The 22,720-nt window shown below is 44.4% G+C and overlaps 1 protein-coding gene and 1 long non-coding RNA gene across 2 annotated transcripts; one reads left to right on the top strand and one right to left on the bottom strand.

Annotated features, from left to right (window-relative positions):
* Positions 1-11,632: 11,632 nt before the first annotated feature.
* Positions 11,633-19,473, bottom strand: LOC125635707 (uncharacterized). Its single transcript, XR_007356345.2, has 3 exons — positions 19,224-19,473; positions 17,472-17,585; positions 11,633-14,826 (listed from the first exon to the last, which is right to left on the bottom strand). It is a non-coding gene; the product is annotated as an uncharacterized LOC125635707 (long non-coding RNA).
* On the top strand, positions 19,446-22,006 carry HMGB2 (high mobility group box 2). The gene is made up of 5 exons (XM_048847730.2): positions 19,446-19,605; positions 20,113-20,283; positions 20,555-20,700; positions 20,788-20,962; positions 21,462-22,006. The coding sequence occupies exons 2-5, from the start codon at positions 20,134-20,136 to the stop codon at positions 21,621-21,623; spliced, it is 633 nt and encodes a 210-aa protein (XP_048703687.1). The 5' UTR covers positions 19,446-19,605; positions 20,113-20,133; the 3' UTR covers positions 21,624-22,006.
* Positions 22,007-22,720: the final 714 nt, after the last annotated feature.

Below are 22,720 nucleotides of genomic sequence, written 5' to 3'. Positions count from 1 at the left end.
GAAAAGCACCCTATTTCAACCAGGTGACCATGAATGATATCTCACTCTTCTGAGGATAACACAGAGAGATAAAGAATGGATGTTGTTTGAACGCCAGCAAACATACACTGCAATGCTTTGTTGCACAATGATTCCCGAGTACGTGTTACTGGCCTGGAGTGGTAAAGTGTCCTACCATGAAGGACGCAATAAGGCTGCCCTCCCCAGAAACCTTTTGCAAAGGCTTTGGGAGTACATCCAGGAGAGCCGCGAATGCCAGGGCAAATTAATCCTTTCACATGCTTGCTTTTAAACCATGTATAGTATTTTAAAAGGTACACTCACTGGAGGTCCCTTCTCCGCCTGCCGGGTCCAGGAGGCAGCCTTGGGTGGGTTCGGGGGGTACTGGCTCCAGGTCCAGGGTGAGAAACAGTTCCTGGCTGTCGGGAAAACCGGTTTCTCTGCTTGCTTGCTGTGAGCTATTATCTTCCTTGTCCCCAAAACCTGCTTCCATGTTGCCTCCATCTCCATTGAAGGAGTCAAACAACACGGCTGGGGTAGTGGTGGCTGAACCCCCTAAAATGGCATGCAGCTCATCATAGAAGCGGCATGTTTGGGGCTCTGACCCCGAGCGGCTGTTCGCCCCTCTGGTTTTCTGGTAGGCTTGCCTCAGCTCCTTAAGTTTCACGTGGCACTGCTTCGGATCCCTGTTATGGCCTCTGTCCTTCATGCCCTGGGAGATTTTCACAAAGGTTTTGGCATTTCGAAAACTGGAACGGAGTTCTGATAGCACAGATTCCTCTCCCCATACAGCGATCAGATCCTGTACCTCCCGTTCAGTCCATCTGGAGCTCTTTTGCAATTCTGGGACTCCATCATGGTCACCTCTGCTGATGAGCTCTGCATGGTCATCTGCAGCTTGCCACGCTGGCCAAACAGGAAATGAGATTCAAAAATTCGCAGTTCTTTTCCTGTCTACCTGGCCAGTGCATCTGAGTTGAGAGTGCTGTCCAGAGCAGTCACAATGGAGCACTTTGGGATAGCTCCCGGAGGCCAAAACCGTCGAATTGTGTCCACAGTACCCCAAATTCGACCCGGCAAGGCCGATTTAAGTGCTAATCCACTTGTCAGGGGTGGAGTACAGAAATCAATTTTAAGAGCCCTTTAAGTCGAAATAAAGGGCTTCATCGTGTGGAAGGGTGAAGGTTTACATTGATTTAACACTGCTAAATTCGACCTAAAGTCCTAGTGTAGACCAGGGCTAAATGTTTCATAAGAGCGTTTGAGTATGAGCACTGATGTGTGACTGTGTTCTAAATAGCCTGTAGTTTAGATATGAGCAACTTTGGAATGCCATACAGAAGGGAATTCAATTAAGAAGGTGTGAAGTGGCAAATATGGCTTAATGATTTAATAGTTTGTTGACTAGATGTTGGCTATTCTGAGAAGGAGATAGGCATGCCTGTAGAGTATGCGATGCAAGGTGCAAAGAGCTTGGCCTAAAAAATGGGGTCAGAGCTTGAAAGTGAGATAGGTGAGCTGATCAAATTTCATCAAGGAAATCCTGCATTTTAGTAAGTGAAATTCTATTGGAGAAAGTTAAGATTAGCTTAATGACCATGTTTTGAAGAAGTGCAGGTCCATGATATTGCCTATGTGCCATTTGACCTTGTGGTTAGAGCCAGAGCCCAGCCTAGTGGTTAGAGCCGAGAACAGGAACTAGGAGACTAGCTGAGGGTCAGAGCTGGAGTCAGGAACCATGCAAGGGAGCAGAGCTACAACAGACTGAAGTGGGACAGGAACCAGGCAGGAGCATGTCAGGAGCAAGGCTAGGAACAAGATAAGAGTACAGCTAGAAAGAGGAAGGCACAGGAGAGATTACAGCTGCAATCATAAGCGTTGAGCAGCTGCTGACCTACCCGATACTGAACTTAAATCCAGACCTATTGAGTCCTCGCAGCCTACTGGGCAGGCTGCCCTTTAAGGCAATGAGCTGGGCTCATTACCTGACCTGAGGGCTGAACCAGGTAGCACCAGGCTCAGCTGAGGGCACTTAAGACCATAGTTTCCAACAGGCAAATAGAGAAATTCACAAAACTTTTGTCCTGTTGGGTACCAGCATGATGTGCTGTCTATTTTCCCATCAATGCAAGTGTGGAATTCTCTGATGACTACAGGTCTGCAGCTTCCCTGAGAGACACTCTTAAATGTTGTTCTCCATGGGAAAAAGAAAAAAAAAACAGATATGTATTTAATAAGTCTGACTAGCTTATAGGTTAATGAGACCTGTTTGATCATCATATTTTTAAAAAGATCTACTTGCTGTTTAAAATCTGGCAAAGGAACTATGTATGTATTTACACTGCATTCATCACTGTGGCATTTGAGCACCTCACAGTGATTACACAAAGTAAACAAATAGATCCTTGTTTTTCTCCCCCCTTCCAGTATTATCTGTTAGCAATTTTAGGGAGAAATGGGAGTCAGGTTCACATTCTCTAAAAGTCTTATCTGTTCCCCTACAGGTTAAATTCCTCTTCAGAACAACCTTCCTCATTATTATACAACATGTTCATAGTTCTATAAATTTACACAGTGAATAGTACATGCAAGACACACATCCTTATCCAGAAGTCTTTCTGGGAAACCATTATTTGATATTATTAATTAGTAGAAAATTAAGTAAAATCCATGGATTTTAGAGATTGAGTATAGATACTAAATAGTTCTGATATTTTGTTTTAATATATATCCAATATAATGCATTGTGTTAATACACACATGAATTTATATATATTTTAAATGCACAGACAAAAGGGTTATTTGCCAGCCGTCAGAGAACAAAATTGTTTCCACAGAGCCACCCTGAGCCATATCTTCCCTCTGCCCCTTTTTAACATTTCATCATTTGTAAGCCAATCATGATTTGGAGTGGTGGTGCCGTATGATTTTTTGAACACTTGGGTTTGGCAATACTGCACACTAGTACTAGTCTGTCCAGGTGCTCAAGCTACACAAGGGCTGGGACTGTGACTAGAGTCTCCTTGCCTCCCTCTTGGTATTAGAATAATAATAAAGACCCTGATTCTCATTAGAATAAATGAGAATCAGACCCAACAGAGACAAATCAGAAGAAAAATTGTAAACATAGTGTAACCAGCAAAACTGCTATTTTCTTGTTGAATGGAATTTGAAAAAGTTCAGTTAAATATAGGTAGAACAATCATTGTGACCAAGAACAGCTGGTGTTCCTAATATTATCTGTGTTAGAACAAATATAGATTTGTTGTATTCATTTCCTATCATATGACCACTTCAGTTTCACTCTGCTCTGCAGCTGTCCTTAACAGCGTCTACTGTAGGTTGTCTTTATTTCAGATATTTGGTACACAGCAAAGTCAAAACAACTCACGGAACTTTAGAACTTCTAGTAGGACAAGTATACCTCTGTTTTAAGATAGAGCAACAATAAGAGCTGCTTAACTGGTTATGCAGGCTTTGCATAGCATGTGCAATAAGCATGAGATTTTGTAAGGGAGAACATTGTTTGTTCAGAATAATACATTAAAAATAGAGAGATATTCCTGTTATATAGAGTGGGTCAAAAATGGAATAGTTTTCACAATGTTTTTTACCTCTTTCCTTCAAAAGTTTTGACTTTTTTTTTTCAAAATTAGGAGTTTTTAAAATTTGAGCAACTGTACTATATTACCTAATTTTTATCAAACTCAGATACAGAGAAAGTACATACTTACAATCTCAAAGGTACAGCAAATTATTCAGTTTTTTTAAATTCAGTTCATCAACTGTTAAGATAGCTGTTTTTTAAAAATGACAACATCCCAAACATAATTAATATCATAGATATGGGTATGGAATAGGTTCAAATTATATATAATTGCTTCCTTTTTGTTGTAGGATTTTTAAGTCATAGTCTAATAAGGGGATATCACAGGGTGCACAGCTAGCCCCTCTTATTCAGAGCCCAGTTGCCCTCCCAAATAAATCCAGGAAGATTTCAGCTCTGTGCAACACCTGTGTCCATTATTCTTTAAGCATTTTCCCACCACCACTATCCAACTATATACAATCCTTACAGGTTTCTCACCTACCACAGGCTGGGTCAGTAACCAGCTAGAGGGCTTCTTCCTCCCTGACTGACTGATTATATTTCTCTTTCTCTCACTCTGCCTCCTTCCCAGCCTTTGTAGCTTCTGCCTATCAGGCTGGCAGGTGTTGGCAATCACCAGGCAGACATATGGCTTTTCAACCAGCCCCAGTCTATCTCCCTTGATTGAGGCTGGCATGGTATGGGCTGATTAGGTGTGTTTGCAGCAGCACCCTGCTACAGGTGATCTCTGAAATAGTGAGAGACATCTTTCAATGCCTTCCATATTTTGAGTTTTAATCTTCTACTACACAAAAATTGTTGTTAGAGTTAAAGTTGCTCAAGTGCATTTCCTTTCAATGCAATCAACAAAAATTAAGTTAAGGCAACATTTTTCAACTGTAACATATAACCAACCACTGAACTGGAATACACATTGAATTAATCACAATCAAATGCATAACCTTAACTCCAACTACAGCTACATTAAGAAAAATTCCCCAGAAGTAAACATATAATTGTAAAGTCTATGTGTAATATGCTGGCCCCATTGAAGTAAATGCCAAAACTCCCATTGACTTTAACAGGGCCAGCATTTCACCCTATACTGTGATATTTGTACATAAATAATTTTGAGGTCAGAGTTAAGGTCAGGCATGAGTATTCAGGATGTTTGTATGATTATTGATGTGAGCTGAGGTTGGTCTGGATTCTATTGTGGCCTTAACTGGTGATTTTGTCATTTTTTAGTGATTATGCTTATAAGAAAATTCACTAGAGCAATCTTAAATCTATGTTACCAGGATTTTTTGTGTGAATTTCCCTGTTTTTCCCCACTTTTAAAACAGTATCAGTACTGATCAAGAGCAATGTTTTGCCATGGAATGAGGGAGGGGGAATTGGGAAATTGATTAGATGAACTCATATGGACAATAGGGCTTGAAAAGTAATCTTGGAAAACAGATTATATATAACTTCAATCTAGAACCATTGTTTTCTGGCCCACTGTGCACTTTTCTTTAGACCAGTTCTCCAGCTCTGCAGCTCAGGTAGGTTCCCTTGTTCTATGCCCTCCCCTCTCCTCAATATTCCCTGTACGCCACAGTTTTTTTTTCTTAATTTATATTTTATGAAGATTAATCAAAATTAGCCAAAAAAAAAAGAAAGAAAATGTTTCATTGTGGTGTGGATTAGGGACTGGGGGAGAGGCATGGAACTAGGGAGCCATACAATTTAAACAATAACTTCATGAGCTTAATTGTGCCTGATCCTCCTATGCTCTACAATAAAAAGTAAGTGTGAAGTTCTGGGGTCTACATACCCTCAACTGATGTAGTCCATGTGTTGCTTGCAAGCTGAGCATGGACTGACAGACACTGATGCTAGAAGGACTGCATAGGAGAAGAGCACTATGGAGCTTCTAAGTTCTATAATTTAGCTTTAGGAAAAGCAAGGACTGGATCCCTGGGAGGGAATATGGATCAGAACACAAAATTTCTTTTTTGTGGTTTCCTCTGGAGAGAGGAGTGGCTGCATAGAGGAAAGGGAAGATAGTGACAGTTTAGTGGAATGTTCGGTAAAGTCCAATTTTGTAGGAGTCAAACACACTCAGAAAATGTTTCCTTTGTCCTAGCATGCTGGCAAGGAAAGATTTACACACTACAGTTTTGAAGCAGAACATTTTCCACACAAGAATGCTCATATTGAAAATGTTTAGCATCCACACTGCCATGGAAAGTTTTCAGCATCACTAGTCAGGCACAGAAAGTTTTCAGTACTGGTTTCCATGTTATGTTGGAGGATATAGTGGACGTTAGTGACTATAACGTTTGGGTTTGTATGCTGTCTGATGCACAAGAATATAATATAGCCATCCACAAAGAAATTTAAGTGTGTAAACTTTTCTATTTTGAAGTTAGAAGGGACTGGAAAAATATTGTTCTGAATTGCAAAGAGGCAAATTTGTAACCAACTGTAATTTCTAAACCACCTAATGAAATTACTTGACGCTTATGCAAAACAAAATTCTACTCCATCCCAACAGTAATAATAATAAAAAGATTAAAGTTTTTGTTCTGTTCTTTATTAGAGCAGGGGTAAAAAAAAAAAGCATGTAATGAACCCTGGTTGAAATTGTAACTATGATAGTGAACCTTTCCAGGTTCACAATCCCTTATTCAAAGTCAAAAATTTTCATGCCTTGCCTTACATTTACTATAAAATTAAAAGTAAAACAAAAGTATCAACGCTAACAATGATAAGCCTACATAAAGTATTTGTGTGTGTGTTTCGAGAAGACAACAAAGAATATTTGACCTTGAAGGGTAAGGGTGGGCAGGGTGTGGGGGAGGGACTATTTCTTTGCTTTAGATTGTAATGAATTTTTCAACACCTCATGACCACCTTGATTGCCTTTTGTAACCTCCCTTGGGGTCAACAATCTGCCAGTTGAGAAACACTGATATAGGGAGCCAACTCTTATAAGCCAAATTCTGCTTTCAGTTACATCAAAGTAAAACTTGATTTCAGTGGTGTTACTCCACACTGACATTGGTGTAAACTGAGCAGAATGTTCCCCTCCAAAGTCATAATTTGAGTGGCCTGGATGTGAGACCTGCAATGCTCATGATCCTTCTAGTGAAACAGGTAACAGTCTTATAGGAGATGTACCGCCGGTTATATTATTATTGATGATCTGCGACCAGACATCTAAAGGCTCCGTCTCTAGCGAGGGGCGGTTGAGAAGAAACTGACGATGGTTAGCTTGCGCGCGCTGACTAACCTCATGGCACAGCACGAGGCGAGACATCACATGTGCGGGCCCAATGGACACTGCTGCCAAAGTTCTCCAATCAGCAGCCCAGGGATGCAGATACACCTACAGTAGAGCACCCGTAGGGACACTACTCAAAGAAGAAAACATCCTTAGGGAAACTGTCATATAGGAATGTTTCACCAGAAAGATTTCAGAGTAGCAGCCTTGTTAGTCTGTATCTGCAAAAAGAAAAGGAGTACTTGTGGCACTTTAGAGACTAACAAATTTGTTAGTCTCTAAGGTGCCACAAGTACTCCTTTTCTTTTCATCAGAAAGAAAAAGTCTAATTTCATCACCTAATCAGATTCCCAAACAAGATAATTGTGCTTTACAAATAATAAATATGTATAAATAATAACAGCAAAGCAAGGTAAAATAAACTTTTAAAAATGCATAAGGATTAAGAAAACACTCCTAACAAAATAAATGAAGTGCTCCTTACATCACTAGTGAAGTCAGAACATTGATTTGCTAGTCAGAAGGAAATGGTTTATAATAATAAGCCTACCTTAGGAAACTATAAAATATCCACAATTTAGACTTAAAAACAGTAAACTGAATAAGTGTACCAACATTATGAATAGGCACAGCCATGGAGGTTAGGTAACACAGAAGATTTGGACTACTGGTGTCTCTTTTAGGACTTGTCTCTGCTGGGAAGCTTATTAGAAGAACTACTGAGATGGTAATTAGGACAGGGACTGTCTTTTTGTTTTGTGTTTGTACAGCACCTCACATAATGGGGACTGGATCCATGATTAGTGCTCCTAGGTGCTATGGTAATCCAAATAATAATAAGCCAGTATAACTCTCTCTGTGGACACTGTTGGGATCTAGGGTCCCTTTTTTCAGTTCAACTTACATCTGTTTGGAAGTATCTCAAACTAAACTTAAAAAAAGCACTCTGAATCCTGAAAAAGTGTCCATGTGGGGAGTTCACCATATAGATCTGCCAGTAAATGTCTCTGTGTAGACAAGCCCTTGGTATAGGGCCAAAGTGAAGTTGAGGGACTAGGCAGCATACTCCTTGACGGATATGTCTTTTGTGTGCTTGCAAATGTCTGGGCAGGAATGAAGAGGAGGGTTGTGGGAAATCAGGACTGAGGTACATTGAATGATCTCTGTGTGAAAACTTGTAGAACACCGGCCCATATTATACACGTACCATTTGCCACTGACAGCAGGCCTTGTCTAGGCTATGAAAAAACGTCAAGGTAGCTTAACTCAACTGAAAACTGCACTGTAAACAGTTTAAGATCTTGTCCATGTTGAGTTATCACCTAGGAACTTGCCTGTTATAACTTAACCTGCTAAAATTGAGCTAAAGGTGTTAAACTGTCTACATTGGTGGTAAGCTGCATTTTCAATTTAGCTAAGATAGCTTGATTGTGCAAACTCAATTGAAAAAAAAATCTTTTTTCCTAGTCTATAAAATGCTTTAAAGCCATGTCTACATGACAAACTTTGGCCACTGCAAGTTATGCCTCTGCAGTTAGCATATTGCTTGTATAGCATAGGCACACTTGGTTCCTTGTGTTGGTGTTGCACCTGGTCACCAGAAGTGTTTGTGTCAATGCACAGGGAAAGCACTCTGGGTAGGTATCCCAGTGTACAACTCGCCATCGTCCAGTGCACTGTCTTTTGGGAAGTTTTGGCAATTCATAGTGGGGAGAAACAAGTCATGCACAGGTAACAGGGAGGAAGGAGTCAAGTTCTCAGTGTGTAACTTTCTCCATCCTGTATCATCAGCCATATCCCATAATTTTTGCACCATTTAAAAAAAAAATCCCATGAACCTACGTGACCCTCTTTGCTGTCCACCATCTCAGACAGAAGCATGAAACCTGTCCAGCTCTGCACTATTGCCATGAGCCTTGCAAGCACAGGATACACAATCATCCAGTATTTGCAGAGCTGTAAAACAAGCCAAATCAGTAGGGAACATGACAGTTTCATGAAGGACAGATTGTGGAGGGACATAACAAAAACCAATTCAAGGCTGTTGGGGACATTCATGGAGCAACTGTAGCTGGTGGAGTGCCACTTCTGGGCCTGAGAAATGAACACTGACTAGTGGGATTGCATTGTAATGCAGATTTGGGACTATGAGCAGTGGCTACAGATCTTCTGGACATAAAAGGCCACATTCCTTGGTCTGTGGATCGAGTTCAACCAAGCCAGCACAGGGACACCAAAATGCTGCACCGAAAGCGAAGAAACAGGTGGCCATTGCACTGTGGAAACTTGCAAAGCTGGATTGTTACCAGACAGTGGGAAATCATTTTGGAATTGGAAAATCCACAGTAGGAGCCATTAAAAGAAAAGGAGGACTTGTGGCACCTTAGAGACTAACAAATTTATTTGAGCATAAGCTTTCGTGAGCTACAGCTCACTTCATTGGATGCATTCAGTGGAAAATACAGTGGGGAGATTTATATACACAGAGAACATGAAACAATGGGTGTTACCATACACACTGTAACCAGAGTGATCAGGTAAGGTGAGCTATTACCAGCAGGAGAGCGGGGGAGGGGGGTGGCGGCGGGGGGAATGGACACCTTTTGTAGTGATAATCAAGGTGGGCCATTTCCAGCAGTTGACAAGAACGTCTGAGGAACAGCGGGGGGTGGGGGTGGGAGGAATAAACATGGGGAAATAGTTTTACTTTGTGTAATGACCCATCCACTCCCAGTCTTTATTCAAGCCTAAGTTAATTGTATCCAGTTTGCAGATTAATTCCAATTCAGCAGTCTCTCGTTGGAGTCTGTTTTGGAAGTTTTTTTGTTGAAGAATTGCCAGTTTTAGGTCTGTAATCGAGTGACCGAAGAGATTGAAGCGTTCTCCGACAGGTTTTTGAATGTTATAATTCTTGACATCTGATTTGTGTCCATTTATTCTTTTACGTAAAGACTGTCCAGTTTGGCCAATGTACATGGCAGAGGGGCATTGCTGGCACATGATGGCATACATCACATTGGTAGATGTGCAGGTGAACGAGCCTCTGATAGTGTAGTTGATGTGATTAGGTCCTATGATGGTGTCCCCTGAATAGATATGTGGACACAGTTGGCAACAGGCTTTGTTGCAAGGATAGGTTCCTGGGTTAGTGGTTCTGTTGTGTGGTGTGTGGCTGCTGGTGAGTATTTGCTTCAGGTTGGGGGGCTGTCTGTAAGCAAGGACTGGCCTGTCTCCCAAGATCTGTGAGAGTGATGGGTCGTCCTTCAGGATAGGTTGTAGATCCTTGATGATGCGTTGGAGGGGTTTTAGTTGGGGGCTGAAGGTGATGGCTAGTGGAGTTCTGTTATTTTCTCTGTTGGACCTGTCCTGTAGTAGGTAACTTCTGGGTACTCTTCTGGCTCTGACAATCTGTTTCTTCACTTCAGCAGGTGGGTACTGTAGTTGTAAGAATGCTTGATAGAGCTCTTGTAGGTGTTTGTCTCTGTCCGAGGGGTTGGAGCAAATGTGGTTGTATTGTAGAGCTTGGCTGTAGACAATGGATCGTGTGGTGTGGTCTGGATGAAAGCTGGAGGCATGTAGGTAGGCATAGAGGTCAGTAGGTTTCCGGTATAGGGTGGTGTTTATGTGACCATCGCTTATTAGCACCGTAGTGTCCAGGAAGTGGATCTCTTGTGTGGACTGGTCCAGGCTGAGGTTGATGGTGGGATGGAAATTGTTGAAATCATGGTGGAATTCCTCAAGGGTTTCTTTTCCATGGGTCCAAATGATGAAGATGTCATCAATATAGCGCAAGTAGAGTAGGGCATTAGGGGACGAGAGCTGAGGAAGTGTTGTTCTAAGTCAGCCATAAAAATGTTGGCATACTATGGGGCCATGTGTCGGATCACATTAAAGAACTTCTGTATTAAAATCACAAATGAGTTTAAATTCCAGGGTATTACTAATTAAGAGGTCTCTTGGTTTTTGGTACTGTTTCTCTCCCTCTCTATGTGAAACTTGCAAGCTGCTAATTGTGTTAGTACATTCTAAGACAGAGTCTGTTCTCAAAGCAATTCTTTGTAACAACTACTCCTCACACAGAGAAAGACTCAAAGCAATACTCTGTAACAACAGAAACAGCACCCAGAGACTCCCCGCCCTTTTGTTGTATTCATCTCGCTTTGTTAACAATTGTGATTAAAATAGAGATAGAGGATGTATGTGGATGGATGCTTGGTGTGGATAATAACTGAATGATCAGGGAGGTGCCAGCCTAAGAATCCAGTGTCCATCGGCTAAAGAAGGCGTCAAGTGGAAATAACCAGAGGACCCCCGGAGGGCAGACTGGAATCCACCCAACAGCCTCAAGAATGGGAGAACCAAAGAACAAGATAACATCTGGCAGCACGGAGCCATCAAGAATGTACCATCTGCTGACTGATTCAGCAACAGCATGATGAAGCCACAGACTGGCATAGGAAAAAATTCCTATAAAAATGGACTCTAGAAAATGAGAACTTTGGGGTCTGATTCTTCAAACCAACTTCCAGGAGCATCAGATGAGCATCTGACAAGGCCCTGCTCCCTCCTCATGTCCAGGCCACCTGGTCAGTGACTTGACATGAGCAACTCTAAGGCTGGTAACTATGACAACCTTGCAGAACCTGTGTGTGTGTGTGTATGAATGAATGTGTGACTAAATATGAAATTGAATGGAATGTTATAGCTATAATTAACTGCTTACTATGATTCTTTCTGTATTCACAATAAATGTGGCATTTTGCCTTTTCCCCTTTAATAAGATCCTGCTGGTTTTTATTTTATTGATATAACACATGCGGGTACCCATAGCAGTGCCACTGATTTGAAGGTATACATTGTCCCCAAATGTGAAATAGTTATGGGTGAGGACAAAGTCACAAAGTTCAGCCACCAGGTTTGCCGTGATATTATCGGGGATACTGTTCCTGAAGGCTTGTAGTCCATCTTTGTGTGGAATGTTGGTGTAGAGGGCTTCTACATCCATAGTGGCTAGGATGGTGTTTTCAGGAAGGTCACCGGTGGATTGTAGTTTCCTCAGGAAGTCAGTGGTGTCTCAAAGATAGCTGGGAGTGCTGGTAGCGTAGGGCCTGAGGAGTGAGTCTACATAGCCAGACAATCCTGCTGTCAGAGTGCCAATGCCTGAGATGATGGGGCGCCCAGGATTTCCAGGTTTATGGATCTTGGGTAGCAGATAGAATACCCCAGGTTGGGGTTCCAGGGGTGTGTCTGTGCGGATTTGTTCTTGTGCTTTTTCAGGGAGTTTCTTGAGCAAATGCTGTAGTTTCTTTTGGTAACCCTCAGTGGGATCAGAGGGTAATGGCTTGTAGAAAGTGGTGCTGGAGAGCTGCCTAGCAGCCTCTTGTTCATATTCCGACCTATTCATGATGATAACAGCACCTCCTTTGTCAGCCTTTTTGATTATGATGTCAGAGTTGTTTCTGAGGCTGTGGATGGCATTGTGTTCTGCACGGCTGAGGTTATGGGGCAAGTGATGCTGCCTTTCCACAATTTCAGCCTGTGCACCTCAGCAAAAGCACTCTATGTAGAAGTCTTGGTAGGAAGGTCTCTGTGGGTTAGTATGTTGTTCAGAGGTGCACTGGAAATATTCCTTGAGTCGGAGACGTCGAAAATAGGATTCTAGGTCACCACAGAAGTATATCATGTTTGTGGGGGTGAAGGGGTCTGCAGAAGGAGAGGCCCCGAGATAGGACAGATTCTTCTGCCGGACTAAGAGCATAGTTGGATAGATTAACAATATTGCTGGGTGGGTTAAGGGAACCACTGTTGTGGCCCCTTGTGGCATGTATTAGTTTAGATAGTTTAGTGTCCTTTTTCTTTTGTAGAGAAGCAAAGTGTGTGTTGTAAATGGCTTGTCTAGTTTTTGTAAAGTCCAGCCACGAGGAAGTTTGTGTGGAAGGTTGGTTTTTTATGAGAGTATCCAGTTTTGAGAGCCCATTCTTAATCTTTCCCTGTTTGCTGGATAGGATGTTGATCAGGTGGTTCCGCAGTTTCTTTGAGTGTGTGGTACAAGTTGTCAGCATAGGCTGTGTGGTATGTAGATTGTAATGGCTTTTTTACCTTCAGTCCTTTTGGTATGATGTCCATCTGTTTGCATTTGGAAAGGATGATGATGTTGGTCTATATCTGTACGAGTTTTTTCATGAAGTTGATAGATTTCCACGCCACACAGCTAAATTCAGTGCCTTGCATAATGACAGGTTTCAGAGTAGCAGCCGTGTTAGTCTGTATCCACAAAAAGAAAAGGAAGACTTGTGGCACCTTAGAGACTAACAAATTTATTTGAGCATAAGCTTTTGTGAGCTACAGCTCACTGTCATTCAAGCATGTAAGGCTAATAATTGTCTCTTGCTCTGCAAGGCTGTGACACTCAGCAATGTGCAGAACGTACTGGATGGATTTCCAGCAATGGGATTCCCGAAATGTGGTGGAGTGATAGATGGTAATGCATATCTGTATTTTGGCACCAGCCCACCTTACCCCAGAGTACTTCAACAGGAAGGGCTACTCTACAGTTATGAAAGCATTGGTGGATCACTGGGAATGCTTCATCAACATCGACAGAGGCTGGTTAGAAAAGGAACATGATGCATGTATCTTTAAGAACACAGGACTGTTCAGAAAGCTTAAAGCAGGGACTTTTCCAACCCAGTTACCATTGGCAATAATGCCAATAGTGATCTAAGGAACCCAGCCTGCCCTTTGCTACCTGGCTCATGAAGCCATACCCTGGTCAGCTTGACAGCACCAAGGAAAGAGTCAACTTCTGGCTTGGCAGGTGCAGAATGACAACTGAATATGCTTTTGATAGATTGAAAGTTGTTTACTCACATGCCTGGACTCTGTGAGAAAAATATACCAATGGTTATAACTGCCTCCCATGTTCTACATAATATCTATGAGGCAAAAGTTACCATGGTGGCAGAAGTAGAGCGGCTGGCTGTTGAGTGAGAGTAGCCCGACCCAAGAGCCATTAGAAGAGTTCAATGCAGTTCAATGCTGCTGAGGGAGGCCTTGAGAAAGCACTTTATCGGTGAACTACAGTAATGTGCTGTAGTGGACTGTGCTCCACTTGGCCTTGCAGTTTTGGGACCTGTTTGGAATCGTGTGGTGCCTGGTGTACATCTCTGAATATACTACTATCACTGCACCTATTGATTTTGCGGTGTTTGTTTTACATAATTATTGCAGTGCGTTTGTCACTGATCCTATGAGTTGTGTCACACTGTAGAGTAACAAGTGAGTGAATGCTTTCAGTACTGTTAGACTTCTGCAGCACATAGTGGGAATTAATAAAGGAATTCCCGCCCCCCAAAGTATAGTTTTATTTAACAAAACTAGTGCAAAAAAATCAGTTAAATTTAAGAGCAAATACATTAAAAACTTAATAAATTAATGGACAGAACTTAACAAGGGGGAAAGAACATTCATATCCATTTTGGTTACACATACAGCAACCGTGGCTCTCAAGGTCATGGTATGTGAAGCTGTGATTGTCCTTACTCTCCCCTGGTGTGGAGTGGTAAGAATAAAGATGCGGCCCCCGCTGCCACATAGAATGTTATGGGGAGAGGATGTAGGGAAGTGGTAAAACTGAGTTCTCCAGGAACTACAAAAAGAGGTGATGGCATGCTTTGACGACCTATGGGTTTAACAGAGTGTGCAGCATCTGTGATAGCTGCCAGAGAAGCCCCATTATGTCCTCATGCATCTTCCTCTCCTTATTGTGCTGGGACTCTCTCCTGTCTGCTCTTTTCTTCTTCTTACACACTGAAATATTCACACTCTAGGCCCTCTTCTCAAGGTACAATGCAGCACTGGCTTGCAGGATCTTGCTGAACACATCATCCCAAGTCCTCTTCTTTCTCTGGCTCAGGTGTTGCGTGGGTATGGAGGGGGAACCCCTTAAGCCCACAATGGCGGCAAGCTACAGACAAAACACAGAGAGATACCGTTATCAGTATGGCCACAACAGGAAGTGAAAGTTAAGTGTCAGAATTCTCTTCCCTTGCTCCCCATAAGTTTTAAACAAGACATGCTTATTGACACTTGTGCTTTGGAGTGATTGTGCACAGCACCATCCATGGTAAATATGTCCTGCCACAGGCAAGGGAATTGCTCATTTGCATGAAACTATGAGCATACAGCACTATCCACAGCCGGTGATTTTAGCTGGTATCTCCCTCCTGAGGGTGACAAAGGCAGAGAGAGCACAGCTGCTACTGCCATCCCAGAGCCACCATGGCCCATATGCTGCTAGCCTGTTTACTGCAATGGCGACTGTCAAAATTATTGCCAAACTGCATGCAAAAGTATCCTGCCGCAGAGGAAGAAATAGGGCTGCCATCCCTAGAAACCTTTGGGAGAGGATTGCAGAGTACCTTCATGGAAGTTTTATCAAGATCTCTCAGGAGGATTCAAGGGCCATCCTTGTATACGTAAACTGCTCCACATGGTCCCCAGCTAACTACAGGGGAATGAACAGTTATATTACTCCTGTATTTGACACTGGTGAGACCACTTCTGGAATACTACGTTGAGTTTTGGTGTACCGCTACCTCTTCTTGTACAAGTAAATTAATGAAAAGTCGATAGCTGTGTCCTGCTAAGTTGTGAGTGCCATCAGTACATCACTGTAATGGGGGACACATGTATGTGCTTGACCCAGGGTTTCTTCCCCTGCATCAGGCTTGCCCTTTCTCAACTGCCAGGACTGACTGGACGGCAGTGGAGTCTCAAACAGGTCCTGGATTGCAACACAGGTGGACCCCCAGAGGCATTTCGCATCTTCCTCATTCTCCTCACCATCGCTCTTTACAGCAGGGTTCTGTCTCTCGAGCGCCTCAGAGGTATTCATGGAGATCTGTAGGGTGGCAGTGGGTCTCCAGAAAGTATGGCATGCAGCTCTTTTTAAAAGCGGCAGGTCTGCAGCTTAGCACTAGATCGACTGTTGGCCTCCCTGGCCTTTTGGTATGCCTGCTATAGTTCCTTTGCTTTCATGCGGCACTGCTACCGATACCCCTTCTACAAGCAGATTATACAGGGAATGCAGGAAATGTCGACATTTCTATGGCTGGTCCATAGCTGTGCCTTCACAGCCTCTTCTCCCCATAGGCCCAGGAGATCCAATATCTCCTGTTTACTCCAGACCGGAGCATCTGGAGCATACAGCCAGCATGGTCAGCTGGGTATTTACATACAACAATGGTGTACACACATAGTTCTCCAAGCTGGGCAATGAAGAAAAGGAATTTCAAAAATTCAGTTTTATAAGTGGTGGAGTGTGATGTTCTGGTGTCCTTGATCCCATAGCGGTCAGCGCTGGGCATTGTGGGAATGGTGCTTGAGAACTGTTAGGGTAGCATAGGTAATGTAGTGTCTACACATGCACTGTGTTGACCTCAGTACATCAACCATGGTGTTACTGCATTGCCATAACAAGGCACTTACATTGGTGGGAGACAAATCTATGAACATCTCTACACTACAAAATTAAGTCAACTTAAGTCATCATACTGCCACCACAGTAACTAAGTTGATTGTCCACGTCCACACTATGCTCCTTGCATCAGCAGAGTGTGTCCATATTAGCAGCTTATATTAGCACAGAGAGCAGTGCACCATGGGTAGCTATCCCACTGTGGGCGTCTTGGGAAGGGGTTGCAAAATGCAAAGCACAGGGGAAAAGGGAGAGCATATCATTCTGAGATCATAGCAAGAAGTAAATTTGCAGAGGATAGCATGCAGCTCCTTGTAAAAGCAGCATATCAGCAGTTCCGCACCAGAATAACTGCTTTGGGCAGCAGAGTTCAAAATGGTGATCTGAGCGGTCATAATGGGAATTGTGGGACAGCTCCTGGAGGCCAGTTAAATTAACATAAGCAATGCAGCGTCTGCAATGCCACTATGTTGACCTAGTTACATCAGCAGGAGAAAATATTGTATTGTAAGTTGCCTTACATCGACATAACTCTTTAGGGTGTACCAGGTCTAAGTGTACACACACACACACACACCTAGGTTGATGCAAGGCAACTTACATCGACTGTACTTTGTATTGTAGACCAGGCCTTAGTGACAACAAAACAGACTAAGATAATATCAAAAGAAAAATAGATCTAGAGTAGGAAGAGGAGAGGAGAACAGAAAGAAATAAAAGCATGTACAAGTTTTAGCACCTAAACTCTGAGGGCCAAATTCACTCCCCGGTGTAACATGTTGCTTTGATAAGTACTAACTGTAAAAGTTAACAGTTTGTAGACAGGACAGATTTACTGTTACTGAATACGGTCTCTAGGCTTTTAACTACAGCTCTCTCTACAGGAAAACTACAACATAAAAAACAGATGACCACTCTTTGTTGAAACTGGCTCCTTTTATCCTTGTACAAGAGATGAAAGGGGAAACCTCCCAGCCTCTTCAATCATAGACTGAAGACTGATAGTTTATATGAGGATTAAAAAAAAAAAAAAAAAAAAAAGTGTGAGAGTGCAAATTCATCATTGAAATATGCATTGTAAAAAAGTGTCCTACATTCCTAAAGGAAGGGTTTGTAAAAACTGTCTCACTTACCAAGAAAAGAGGCTTGCTCCAAATGAGAGGAACTAGGCAGGTCAAAACTTCCTAGCTACACAAGTTCTAGGCTCTGATTCCACAGGAAGAAGTTCAGCTGTCACAGGAGAAGAGCTGGGAAAGCGCAGTAAGAAGGAAACACTTCATAAAGCAAAGCTTGAAAGCAGCACGCACAAACATCACCCATGCTACCTTTAAGGACTAGCTGATGAGGGGGATTCACTGTATGGACCAGACCTATACAATTCAGAAAGTCTGGGAAGCCATAATTACTGATCTAGAGCTCCTGGGCGTTATAACCCCAATCAACCACCTTGAAAGTAGGAGCAGGAAGAAGGTGCGGTTATCAGACATCCCCACCACCCAACAATAGCCGTTAACCTTCCTCCTGCCCCAAAGCATGAACTGCACCCTCCCTCTGAGCTGTAAACGCTAACCCGTGCTACAGAACAAAGCTAAGCGCGTCCCGCTTTCAGCTTCATTTAACAATGAAGATAGTGAAAGGGGACTTGTTGTGATGGTTTGAGGAGGCGGCGTAGAAGTGAAAGTTAAAACATGGTTTTGCTATTTGCCACACGTTGTTCGTTGGATCAGCAAAACATAACCCACCTCTGGCCCTGCTGCTGCCAGCTCTCCCACACACGCTCTGGGGAGGAGGGCAGGCAGGAGGGCTCTTGGAGCGGCTGTTTAAGGCAGTGTTTACAGTCACTCTCGCTCTGGGGGGGTGTGGGGGGGTGGATGTCTGCTGCGTGCATTCCAATGAGCCGTTTCCACAGTTCTCCGCAGTTTACCCCGAATCAAACTGCCTAAGCTTGACAAGCAGCCTTGCAGCTCCTCGCTCCCGACCAAGCCCTTGAGTCTGCTCTTCCTGCATCCCCAATCCTCCCGTCCAGCTATACCCCCTACTCACACCAACCCTCGGCCACTCTTCAAATCTCCCCTCCCTCGAGGGAGGGCCAAACACACCCGCCATTGAAATCTGTCCCCATCGATCCCTGCGTAGTGTGAAACGCTGGGGGGAGAAGGGAGCCGGGAAAGCAGTAGCCAGGCACTGGGAAAAGCCCTTTTCCTTCAACACGGGGCGGGGGGCGGCAAAGCCAATCAGAGAAAAATATCGGGGGGAGGGCACAGAGATCTTGGACTTTCCAGTTTACAAAAACCAAGCCTGTTCCCCGCGCCTCTCAGCCTCAACAACGCTTGGTTGGGAAAGAAATCCCCGACCCTCCTAGGGGACGCGGACGCCTCAACACAGGAGCGAACTGCTGAGTAAATTCGCTCAATAGAGGCCTACAACTCCCAGCATGCTTTACTCCACCTTGCACCGAGCTGCCGCCTTAGAGACGGAGCAAGGCCTGCTGGGAGTAATAGTCCCCAGGAGCCGCTCCAGGTTCCACACATTCACGACCGACAGCAGCCCCCTAATGCCAGCCTATGTTACCCATGCGAGCGTGGTGTGTGTCCACAAACCCCGTTGTTTTTAACGGCCTGTAGGCTGTAAATAAGAAGTTTACTAATAAATCCGCCCGCCCTCCCCCTTTCCTCAAGCCACAGCCATCTCTCTTTTCAGACTGCCAATCCTGTCCACCACCCGCACCTTTTTCAGGCGTCTCTTGTTTTTCTCACTTCATATCCCTCCCCCTCCCTTTGTATTTTTAAACCACGCTACTCCACCCCGCTTTGTCCAATCGCAGCTCGGGTATTCCATTGCAGCCAATCGTGGACATCCCCGCGGTTTTTTAAACTGTTGCTCACCTCCAATCGGCGCCGTCGATCTTAGTCCCGCCCTCGTCCTCTCCCTAACCGGTTCCAACGAGTACAGAAGCCAACGAACCCCTGAGGCTCGACCTAACTTATGCGCTGCTCTTGGGATGACGTAAAGAGAGCTAGGACCCAATCCATTGTACTCACAAGCCTAGGGGCGTGACCGTGTGCGGTTCGAAAGGGTGTGTCAGCCAATCGAATGACGCAGTAGGCGGGCCCGAAGGTGCTGTGGGTCAAGTTGCTGTGCCGGGTAGGACTGTGGAAAACAAGAGGCTGTAAGTGCGTTGGAGAGAAACCATTTGGCTGGGGCAGACGGAGCAGATCCCAGCACCAGAGCCCGACACCCCGCAGCCGCCGCCTCTCACCGCACCAGGCAAGGCCCCAACAACTGCAGCCTGCCCTGAGGAGCGTCCGCACCGCTCCGTGCTGGTGACGGTGCCAGTGGGAGTCGGGACGGGACGGGACTAGCCGTGGGGTGCGGCGCGGCGGCTCCTGGGCGCACTGGGTGCTTGATCCCTCGCGGGGGGCGGTGGTTTTAGGGGGGCTTCTTGGCTCTCCAGGTCGGCAGGGCCGCGCCCGCGGATTGGGGCGCGAGGTGTGGGGGGGCGGTGGCATTTCGGGAGGGGGGTTTGTAGCTTCGGCGGGGCCGCTGGTGGGGGTGGGGTGGAGGCGCCTGTTGGTCCCGGGGAGGCCGCCCCGCCCCGTGGAAGTTTACTCAGAGCCGGAGGCCGCTTGGCTCCTCGGGAGAGGGAGGGGCCGGGCCCGGGGGATGGTGAGGCGGGAAGCCGCCGCTAGGGGATCGGCGGGAGTGGCCTCAGCCGCAGCCCCGCCCGGCAAGCGCCGCCGTCCCTTTCCCCTCACTCCGCGTCTCCTTCCCAAGGGCCCCGTGACCGCTTCCGCCATGGGCAAAGGCGACCCCAACAAGCCGCGGGGCAAGATGTCCTCGTACGCGTACTTCGTGCAGACCTGCCGCGAGGAGCACAAGAAGAAGCACCCGGACTCCTCGGTCAACTTCGCTGAGTTTTCCCGGAAGTGCTCGGAGAGATGGAAGGTGAGAGAGGGCCCGGGCCCGGGCCCGGGCCCGCGCCCGCCCACCGGCCAGGCCGCACCTCGGGGCGGGCGGGGCTTCCCTGCTAGCTCAGTGGAGAACGGTGCGGGGTCTCGTGTCTGGGAATCGTGACTCCCCTCCCCCACCGCCTCGTCAGCCTGTTTCATGGGTTTATGGGAAAGAAAAGGATCCTCGGGTGCAGCTGCTGTTAGCTGTTAATGAGTCACCAGGCCTTTTAGCTGATCTAACGCCTCTTTTTGCAATGTGTCTGCAGACAATGTCTGCAAAAGAAAAATCAAAGTTTGAAGATCTGGCGAAAGGAGATAAAGCTCGTTATGACAGAGAGATGAAAAATTATATTCCTCCTAAAGGCGAGAAGAAGGGAAAGAAAAAGGATCCCAATGCTCCTAAAAGGCCCCCGTAAGTGTCTTCATCCGGAAATGAAAAGTGTATTTTCAGTTTTGGTCAGTGTGACACCTTTTTCTTTCTTTCTTTCTCCCTGATCAGATCTGCGTTCTTTCTCTTTTGTTCTGAACATCGTCCAAAGATCAAAAGTGACCATCCTGGCTTGTCTATTGGGGATACTGCAAAAAAACTAGGTGAAATGTGGTCTGAGCAGTCAGCCAAAGATAAACAGCCATTTGAACAGAAGGCAGCAAAACTAAAGGAGAAATATGAAAAGGTACAATGAAAACATCCAAGAATGTATATGTGGTTCAGAGTTCGAGCAGTTATAAATGAAATACTGCTGGCATGCTTTATGCTTGACAGAAGGGGAAAAAAGCATCGCTAGCTCACAATCCTGAATAGACAACACACTGTGACAGAAAACGGAGGAACATTCAGTTTCTCTAGAAATGGTTTAGATAAGGCCTTACTGTGTAGGGAAACACAAAAATGTAAAAATATTCAGACTGGATATTGCAGGGGTTCTCAGTCTGCTCTTTACCAAAATTGCATCTTAAAATAGACAGAAAAAGCAGGAAGGCTATAAGCCCCTGAAATCTGATCTGGGGATTCCTTGGGGGGGGTCTTAAGTGCCAGGTTGAGACCCTTGCTCTTAACGCATCTAATTCATATATTGTACAGTTCAGTATAACACAAACGTTAAATTAACGTTAGTCTCGGGATTTACAGGGACGTAATTCATTCCTTGAAACTTAATGGCATCACTCTTTCAGGATGTTGCAGCATACCGTGCCAAGGGCAAGAGTGATGCAGGAAAGAAAGGTCCTGGTAGGCCCACAGGATCTAAGAAGAAGGCAGAACCTGAAGAGGATGAAGATGAGGAGGATGAAGAGGAGGAGGAAGACGAAGAGGAGGAGGATGAAGATGAAGAGTAAATGGATGTCCTGCTGTAAAGATTTGTGCTCGAAGTCCAATATTTTGCTAAGAATGTGAACTCAAGTGCAGCTCATTGTTAGCTTCAGTATAAAAAAAATTGTACAGAATTGTGTATAGGTAATGTGATTCTTTGTAGGGAGACCTATATTTTTTAATGTAAGTAGTAGCTGAGGGCCGCTACAGTTAGGTTCTTAAAAACAAAAAACGGATGTTGTGGAATGTTTCTGCATATTTAATGGTTTCTTTAAAATTCAGTGACTGATAGTCTGATGTTTTTAGCAGAGTAAAACATAGGAAGTAGCAAAATAGCTGATCTTATATTTTGTAGAATATTGCATTGTATTACTTTTTTAACAATTTTGTAATAAAATGATGTACATTATTGTTTTCTGCTGTTACTGCCTTGGAGCATCTTCTAAATACTTTAAGATCATAAAGCAATAAATGGACACACTTAGGTATTTATAATTTAACACTTTAAGCTTCCTTTACTTGTAAGCTCTTCTTGGGGTAGGACTGCCCTAATCTAAATACATCATAATAATGGGGCCCTGATTCTAAATAGTGCTTCTGGATACTTCTGAGATGCTAGTAAGTGGAAGGACTGGGATTCAGATTTTTCTCATGTGAGTTGATTACATTTTACATCATTGCTTGCTTGAAACTGGCTTCCCTGTTCTGTTTCTAGTTATAAGTTAACAGCTTTAGCAAAGTAAAATCCCTGAATGGAGGTTGGTAAATATTTTGTTTCCAAAGGCTGTCTTTGCTGCCGAAAGAATTGTTTTTTTTTAAAGACGATAAAAACCTTTTTGTGGTGAAGACATAGCCTTAAAGTTGTGAATACACTTGCAGCACGTCCCATCCCCTCAGTGTCTCCTACGGCTCTACTCTCAAGAGCCTCGAAAACAGCCAGTGGTATGGCCCCCTTGGAGTCCCTGGTACTGCCCCTAGAGGCCCACACCCCATGTGTCCCCCACCTCCCTAACATTCCTTAACCCCCCCCCATGCTACACCCCATAGAGTCCCCCTCCCCCACCAGGTATTCATGCCTGCCCTACAATTTCCATACCCAGATGTGGCCCTCAGGCCAAAAAGT

Source organism: Caretta caretta, chromosome 4, assembly GCF_965140235.1.
Source record: "Caretta caretta isolate rCarCar2 chromosome 4, rCarCar1.hap1, whole genome shotgun sequence".
In the NCBI taxonomy this organism is placed as follows: Eukaryota; Metazoa; Chordata; order Testudines; family Cheloniidae; genus Caretta; species Caretta caretta.
This window is presented reverse-complemented; position numbering and strand designations above follow the sequence as displayed.

Bases quoted from the DNA above. Each gene is read 5' to 3' on its own strand.
- HMGB2 (XM_048847730.2), top strand. From the start codon at position 20,134: ATGGGCAAAGGCGACCCCAACAAGCCGCGGGGCAAGATGTCCTCGTAC. The intron at 20,284-20,554 runs GTGAGAGAGGGC...ATGTGTCTGCAG, and splicing joins AGTGCTCGGAGAGATGGAAG to ACAATGTCTGCAAAAGAAAA. The intron at 20,963-21,461 runs GTACAATGAAAA...TCACTCTTTCAG, and splicing joins TAAAGGAGAAATATGAAAAG to GATGTTGCAGCATACCGTGC.